This window comes from Micropterus dolomieu, linkage group LG18, assembly GCF_021292245.1.
Source record: "Micropterus dolomieu isolate WLL.071019.BEF.003 ecotype Adirondacks linkage group LG18, ASM2129224v1, whole genome shotgun sequence".
NCBI lineage: Eukaryota > Metazoa > Chordata > Actinopteri > Centrarchiformes > Centrarchidae > Micropterus > Micropterus dolomieu.
The window spans coordinates 17,745,551-17,754,459 of NC_060167.1; the positions used below are offsets into that span (position 1 = coordinate 17,745,551).

The 8,909-nt window shown below is 41.4% G+C and overlaps 1 protein-coding gene across 2 annotated transcripts in view; it reads left to right on the top strand.

Annotated features, from left to right (window-relative positions):
* The window catches only part of trim62.1 (tripartite motif containing 62, tandem duplicate 1), a 38,666-nt gene extending 30,074 nt beyond the window's left edge, over positions 1 to 8,592 (top strand). For both annotated transcript variants that reach the window (XM_046029272.1, XM_046029273.1), the window contains exons 5-6: positions 1,759 to 1,874; positions 5,750 to 8,592. In XM_046029272.1, coding sequence (XP_045885228.1) covers positions 1,759 to 1,874; positions 5,750 to 6,300 — 667 coding nt within the window. In that variant the 3' untranslated portion in view covers positions 6,301 to 8,592. The remainder of the gene's footprint in view (positions 1 to 1,758; positions 1,875 to 5,749) is intronic.
* The last annotated feature ends 317 nt before the right edge of the window (positions 8,593 to 8,909 follow it).

The window sequence follows — 8,909 nt, forward strand, 5'->3', positions numbered from 1 at the left end:
ACCTCACAGTAAAAATAACAGTAGCCTACTCAAAGCAGAAAGAAAAATGTCCCCTATTACTGTTATATCATTTAGATTATTATTCCTCATGCATTAAATGTAGTTGGTTGAACTATTTTGTATCAGACTGCAATTGATTATTTTTATAGTCATACAATATTTCCCTTTGAGATATGGAGTAGAAATGGAGTTCAGTGGAGTTCAGTAGAAATACCTTGTGTACTTAAGTACAGAACTACTTTGTTACTGTCCACCACTGAGCTTAGCTTTGGCTACCTGAAACTAAGGAAAAGACTAGAGATAGTTTTCAATATTAATCAAATATGGACAGAAAGCTATCATCCATCATGATTGTGAAAATGGCTGGCCTTGAGCCACAGTGCTTCAAGTGAGAGCCCCCTACCCCTGTCATCAATGCATTAAAAGGTGCACCAAACTCAACACAAAACAAAACACCATTCATAAGCTGAAACGTGTAGCCTACTCACACACACAGTTAGGCATACATATGTAGGGCAAGTTCTGCCATCCTACTGTAGTGTACAGCACTGCTGTTCAGTGGGCACGCTTGGGGCCAAATTTCTTTTTAGTTTTGATACATTTATATTTTTGGAATGTAAGTATATATTTAAATAGTCTTTTATCAGAATGACCTATTGTTAAAATTTCTATTTGTTTGCAAATATTTGAGTGGCTCCTCCTCTAACACACTATCTCACTCCAAAGTTTTGATGAAACTTGAGAGCCCTGGATGATGTGTCTCAGAAGAGGCAGTAAATGTAGACATGATGGACAAGCAGGTATGATCATTTTGCATTTCACGCAGCTACAACATCACTAGAAGAGATAAGTAGGGCTCCTTGAAAAGTCAACATACTGGGGCATTTTGACTTTTCCCAAAAATATGCCAAATAGGGCTGGACTATTAATTAAAAAAGTTATGGAAAACGAAAATCTGAGCCTCTAACCTACGTAATTTCCCCATGTCGGTTATTTAGGTTATTTAATCCTGGTAATATTCCTGCTCAGCCTTCAGACCGGAGTCTGAAGCACAGGGAGATGTTAGCCAGCGGTAACCGCCTTCACTTTCCAGCAGTTGTGGAAACAGACAGACTTTTATTAACGGACACACTGTGACCTACACTCCCGAGTTCAAGATGAGTCATCAAAAATATTTTAATATTTTGCAAGAAGACAAAAGGGTTATTTTGAAGTAGAAACCCCCCCCCCCCAAATAATTACTACAAAAGAACAACGCCATGGAATGGTACTTAAGGAAACATTGTAATATTAATTTATTTTCACACCTTCTTGTCAGACAATATACCACAAATAACCTTTTCGCCATACATGTTTAAGGTCCCTTTTACAGCATAGTGTACTGTTATTTTCCAGATTATTTTGTGGTAAGTAGCCCACGCAATGTTTTGCCTGAACTCTGGACTACAAGTAGGAGTGGAGAGTTATTGATGTCGGGGTTCATGTTGAATCCCCCCCCCCACACACACACACACACACACACACACACACACACACACACACACACACACACACACACACACACAACATTCGTCTCTGTTGTTGGAGATTCATGAAGCTGTTTGTCAGCTGTTAAATGTCAATGATGGCACATTTCAGAGACACATACCAGCATAATAACTTGAAGCATCGACATTGTGGGTTGAACAAGAGGCAGTATTATTCGGAAAAAACAGCAAATTGGATTTAGCACGTTATTGATCTGTTTTTCTGTCCCAGGATTAAAGGGAAGATACATGAGACCAATCTGACGTATGAAGACTTCCCGACATCCAAGTACATGGGGCCCTTGCAGTACACAATATGGAAGTTGCTCTTCCAGGATGTCTCACCAGGTATGTGAACATGACTGGAACATTTGATGTATGGAACTCAAACATGCTGGTTAGTAAATATACAGCTTTTAATGCACTATAGGTGTTAAAGGAATGGATCAACAAATAGGCTTATCTGCTCTGTTTGCAGAGATGAAGATGAAGAGGTCGATACCACTCTCATGTCAGCCCGCTAAATATAGAACTGCAGCCAGCAGCTGGGTAGCTTAGCTTATCATAAAGGCTGGAAACAACTAGCTTAGCTCTGTCCAAAGGTCAACCAACAAACAAAATCCACCAACCACCTCGTTTACACGTGGGTTTTTGTACAGATTCAACAAACAAGATATAATATGTTAATGAGCAAGCTTTAGACTGGCTGGTAGGAGGATATTAGTACTTTTTGGATAGGGCCACACAAGCTGTGTTCCCTTGTTTCCAGTCTTTATGCTTAACTAACCATCTTCCAGCTGTAGACTTATATTTAATTCTCTGCAAGAGTGCAAGTAACCATATCTTCCAAATATGTAACTGTTCCTTTTAAAAACAGGTTGATAATCTAATTTTCCTTCAGTAGCTGAATGTTTGACTCGTAGAGTGCAGGAACTACTGTTGCCCTGCATTAGTATTTCTTGGGTGCTTTGATGGTTTTTTTTTTTTTCACCTTCTCGGATGAGAAATGGTGGTCGGATCTGGAGCCCAGCGATGCCCTTCCGTGTTTGACAGTGCTGAGAGGAGCTCTACTCTCTCTGCCCTACAGCCATCACTCACTCACAGGAGAATATTTAAAATAATGTGCTGAGGAATTTCTTATTTCCTCTAATCAATTCTCCCATTTGAGCCCGCTGCCGGCTGAGGGGAGGCCATTTTTTTTTTTCCATTTTTTTGGCCTCCCCTGACTGGCTGCCAAATGGAATAATTGGTTCCGATCCATCACCAGCGGTTGCCAGAGACGAATAAAGACATTCCTCCCATCATCCCTCGCTGTCACCAATGGTTTAGCGAGAATAACTACCAGACACTGAGCTTTTTTTTTTCTCTCCCCACTCTCATGTTCAGCAGGAAAAATGGGTTCTCCACTGACATGTGTGTGCGTGCAGGTTTCTCTCTATGACACACAGAGGCACTCAGGTTATGAAATTTTAATGACTTGATTGCAACAAACACGGGAAATGTCATTGACTGGAGAAGGCATTGTCCTCTCCGCTGGCGGGGAGCCAGACATTCCACCTCCATTTCTCCCAGCTGATTTAAATATATTATGTGAAAGAGAGCAAAGAGAACAAGCGGTTATTGTTCTGCCTGATATGATTCCCTAATAAGCAGACATGGGTGCAGATTCTCCCTCCCTAAAACCACATAACTGCACAGAGAAACGGTCTCCTACTGACCCGGAGCCTGTGGAGCAAGCTGGAGCAGCTTCTCCCATCGCTGAAATTACTGCTTCACTGTATCGTTTGCGCCATTCATGTTGCCTGATATTGCTGAAATTGAGTTACCCTGTCAGACACTGGAGAGTGCTTGACTTTGAAGACTCTAGTTTATGCATGAAGGTAAAAACAGATTATTAAAAATGTATCCTGGTGTACTCGCAGTCACACTCCTCACACAACTCATCATTTTTCTGAAATAAGAGTCGAGCAGCAGTTGGGTGTGTCGTATAATAACAAGCCATCAGTCATCTTTTACCACAGGGCAAGGCTTTGACTCAGTACGCAGTAGTGATATAATGTATATGCTGTCATCAGGTGGTACCATCCTAATCACGTGCACACACGTGCACGTGCGTCGTGCCTTCAACTGGGTCAAGCAAGCACTTTTTACAAGTAACATATTTTAAGAGTTCTAATATATAGTTATTAGAACTATTGAAGAAAATGATAATTATCACTTTAATGTGTATTTTATTTAAAAATAAATAAAGGTACCTTGTTCAACATTAAATCAAATACAGCATAAAAGCTAATGTGTTAATTTACGCAGTTAACAAACAGCAAGATGCCAAATTAAATATAACATCAGCATTGTTTTCATTTATAGTCCACAAAAGTCCTCTTGCAGTGTAGCTGATGTGAATTCCTTGAAATTAAAGTTAGTCTGCAATCTTCTGTGTTGGTCCCAGTAATATTTGTTCTTACTGAATCTCATCACATGACATGGTTAAACTCTGTTTGAGACTGAGAACATGACCACAAATCCTGACATACTGAATCTGGCAAAATATTAATTACACAAATGTAAAAATGGTATTTAAGTAATCCCTGTTCACACTTTAACAAGACTTCCTTTCACTTTATTATTTATTTTGTTTATTTTACTTCCTAAAAGTATTGTACGCATGTAGAGGCGCATAGAGCAGCATTCACAAACAAAGACTGCCATTTGCAAACCGCATGTTCAAAAACCTGCTGGTGATATAAAACCATATCAAAACACTGAATGGCAGGAAAAGCAGTTATGTTTTCTTGAGTGATTATTTTTGCTTTGTGGCAAAGACATTACCAGCGGAAACACTGTTGCATTGCCCCTGCTGTGGTCCAGCCAATCAGACGGCCCTTCTCTTCCACTTTGGAAGTTTTGGCAGCCTCTTTCTCGGCACGCGCGTTGACGAAACAGCGTCGTCACATCGACGTAATCCAGCAACTGCAGTTATAAATGACAGAAATACACTAAGTGCATCGCTTTTTTAGAAAACAATGTTTACCATGAAGACACCATCAGAGTTTTGTTGAGTGCTGGAGGCGAGACCAAATCTGGCGCAAAATAATGATGCCAAATAATTCACACTGCAGGAAAACCCCTCGTCATTTCTCCACCAGGTTGTTGGTCTTAAAGGGTCAGTTACAAAAAAAAACATATTTTCTGACTTTCCTCTAGTGGTATCATGGCATTGAGATAATTTTTGGTTTTATTTGTCCAGGTTTAGAGATATCTGTCTTCTGTCTTTTGAAATCTTTGCCCCACTCCAAAACAATGGAGAATGGTGAATGAAATTCAGCAACAGCTCCTCCAATTCCAGATGGGGCCATTTTGCACTCAAAAGTATCAGGAAAAAGCAGTTTCTCAATGCTTGAAGAACAACAAATGAAACTCAGTTCACCTCCACTGTGTTAGTGGGATTCCACATTAAAAGCTGGACGTGACACTGCCTCTGTATGGCCTGTCAGTTGTACAGCTCCTGAGGAGCTGAGGACAGGACAGCTGACTGACAGCACAATTTACCAGACAAATAAAATTTACAGGTAGGCTCCATGAGGATGTATACAGGAAGAAAGCAGCATTATTTTTATTCATTGATTTTTATTTCCCACCGTAGTCGACGTGGATTGATACATTTGACAAAAGTAGAAGTGTATCTAATCTGTGTGGTTTGCCCTTAAGGGTGGAGAGAGAAACCTCGAAGACATACAGTATTTTAAAACCTGGGAAAGTAAAACTAACCATTTTCAGTGACCTACTGGTCATAACATAAAATCTTCAGTGTATACTTTTCAACCAGACATTGTGCTTTGTTTGAAACCCGCCGCCAGTGATGAAATCTTTTCATTGGGAGCTTTTCAGAGATCAGATCATAACCTTGACTCCACCTCTAAAGTGCATGAGCAGCCTGTATTTACTTTTCTGCCTCAGCATAAAACTGTATTCACACGCATTTGCAACAATAAAGAAAAATGAGGTCACTGAGAAGACACTGCAGTCCTCACTTTTCTGTTTGGCTAAGCTGAGTCATAACATATTGATGTCTGTTTTTGTTGTTTTGTTTTTTTTCTTACTTCTATCCTTATATTTATCTAGACTTACTGTTTTCTCTCTACAATCTTAAATCTAAAAATGAAAAACATGCTGACTCTTTGTGCTTAAACTGTTTCTTCCTTCATCTCCCTTTTCTTTCTCAGTGCCAGCAGCGTTGACCCTCGACCCCATCACAGCCCACCAAAGACTGATCCTCTCAGACGACTGTACCATAGTGGCCTATGGGAATCTGCACCCGCAGCCCCTGCAAGACTCCCCACGGCGCTTTGACGTAGAGGTGTCTGTTCTGGGCGCAGAGGGCTTTGCGTCGGGCGTCCATTACTGGGAGGTGATGGTGTCGGAGAAGACCCAATGGATGATCGGTGTGGCCAACGAGACAGTCAGCCGCAAAGGCAGCATCCAGATCCAGCCCAGCCGCGGCTTTTACTGCATCGTCATGCACGACGGAAACCAGTACAGTGCCTGCACCGAGCCCTGGACCCGCCTCAACGTCAAGAGCAAGCTGGAGAAGGTGGGGGTGTATCTGGACTACCCCAAAGGCCTGCTCATCTTCTACAATGCAGACGACATGTCCTGGCTCTACACCTACCGGGAGAAATTTCCCGCCAAGGTCTTCCCCTACTTCAGCCCGGGCCAGAGCCACGCCAATGGCAAGAACGTGCAGCCGCTGCGAATCAACACTGTACGCCTTTAAGAACTACACACATCTGTGGTCGCGATTGTCCTGACAGATGAATCCATCATAGGCGAATTCACAGGACTTGTGTAGGTTTCAAACGATGTTCAAGAAATCCGTTTAAAAGATGTTTAATGGGGTGTTTGAAATGTTTATTTCTTTCAGTTCAGTTAAGAATTGTGCTTGATGTTGCTCTTAAAACTGCTGTTTTTTTGTGACTTGAAACGACCATACGACAATGGCCTGCGAGCCTCATTCCACATCTTTAATCGAAAAGATGATGCTGAATGGAGACAGAAGGACCCCTGGGCTCCTCCGAGGTCTGTGGCAGCAAAAAAAAAAAAAGAAGTGATTTCCCCGTCTTAAAGTGACTGTCCCAGGCCCACCTTGCACACTCCCAGGGGGCACCGCTCTCCTTATCAAACCCCAGGCCTGTCAGACTTGACGTCCCTTCTCTGTCCAGGCAAGCGGACTCTGAAGACTGGTCACTTGTCTTCTCTGTGCTGTACAGTTGGCTTAGCTTCGTGTGTGGAATGTGATTGACAGCACTCAGCTCCCTTTTTTTGGGACTTTTGTTTGGCCACAGTCCACCCTGAACTTGTCAAGTCCATTTTACTTCTGTCTGAGACTGTGATCTCGGTTTCTGCTGCAGGTCACGCCCACATGTGTCTGTTCAGTCATTGCAAGGAAAGCTCTTGTTCTGTGTGCACCAGCGATTATCCATGTCACCTAAAACAAAGGAAATTTATTAAGTCATTTATAAGCTGCCCAGTCATGTCGTAGGGAAGTCTGTTTAGAGGTTGTCCAGAAATATGCTGCTATTGATGGAGTAAGAATTTGCATGTTTGTATATAGAGTATCAAGGGTTAAAAGGAATACGTCTCATCATGCTGGCTCATGTTTAGGTCTTTCCCCTTCCGAATACACTACACCCATGGGGTTTTTGTCCACTACAGTGTTGAATTCAAGTACATTTCTGCTTCCAATCATGATGTTTGATCATTTTGTCTAAAAAATCAAAAGCCAATTTAATCATTTGGTCTGAGTAGAACTCGATTTGTAAAAGCATGACTTCTCAGATGTGAAAATCTGACAGGTTAAAGATGAATTATTGCTTAAAAAATGCTAAAGACACCAACAGTTTTCTCTTATTTTAATCATGTCATTTACCCAGAAGAAGTTAAGCTGTATGTTTTGGGGAATGGCCATTATCATGGAAAATGGTGATGTGTGGTAGGACTTTAGCACTAATATACTATTGCTGTGCGGCAGGCATTCCCAAGGCTGCTGCTGTGTTACATAATGACAGAATCACTGATAATTCTTCTGAAGTTCGCCCATGTTTATTTCTTCACCCCACATGCCTCAAGTGCTCTCGTTTATCAGTAACAAGTCCTGCTAAATCGGCTCCGGTCGCTCAGCCAAGTCGAGCATATTGAGGGATGTGTGTGTCTGTTGGTGGGTGGGCATGTGCACGGGGTAGGTTTATGTGGCCTGGTTCAGCTATAATTTGAAATCCAGCTTTGGTTGTGCTTGATGAAGCCATACCCATGCAGTGGCCAAAAGTGAGTATGACCAAATACCTTCAGGTAGATCTGGTAAGTCCAGCAAAAAGGAAATCACATCACCCTTCATTTGCCACTGTACATCTTTCTACATCTGCATTTGTGTGTGTGTTGTCTTTGGTGTTCATTTAAAGGAAAATCAGGGCAGTGCCCTTGTTTTTGTAGGATGTGATTCTGGTATTTGCAGTATGACGCAAACAAGGGTCAAATCGTGAGTATCTGCTAATAATTCTTGGTCTTTGTTTAAACTTGAGCAGATCCGCAGGAGCCTGTTTCAAGAAGCAGGTCCACTGAGTTGTCTGAATAACATTAATAATTAGGTTTAGACAGTCAAGACAGTATTTGGTCTTTTTACCTTTCTCCAATTGTTCTTGAGAAGTAAATCCCAACCAGCAGATGCTTCATGCAGGTTAAAAAAAAATGAAATGAAATTAAATTTGACCCCAGTTTGCCGTGTTGCACATTTCAAAGTGTTCTGCTTGATTAAAGACTTTATGTTGAATGAATGAATATTAAGAAGGAGATTATTGTGACGTGGTGTTGGGTTTCTGGTGGTGGTGGTGACGCTAATGGTTAAAATGATTTAAGTTGATAACTATGACACTTTTAATGATTATAATGATGATTGTGTCTTTTGATGATGGCAGCTGTGCACCCATCATTGTGTGAACACACTCTAGTGTGCTTTTGCTGCTGGAGGTTTGTGGAAAATGTTTTAATGTACAATAAATTACTGCTGAAATCAGCCAGTCTCTCTAAACTTTGTCCTGGTTTGGATGTGCATCAACACAAAGGTTTCAGAGCCTAAATGAGATGCACCAATTAGTGTTTTTTCTCTATCCCCCATTCTGATACCGAGTACTAACCCAACACTGGTGCTCTCTTTTTCTAATTTACAATGTGTACACTCCTCTGCGTGGAACATCTTTAAGCAGGTAACAGTAGCCAGAAATTACTAGGATTTAATGAAGGTAACTGATAGCAGAAACACTGACTGGTACTGTATTTAAGGTGGATGAGATCATGTCCTGGTCGATGCCCGATCCACTTGATAAGGTCTGT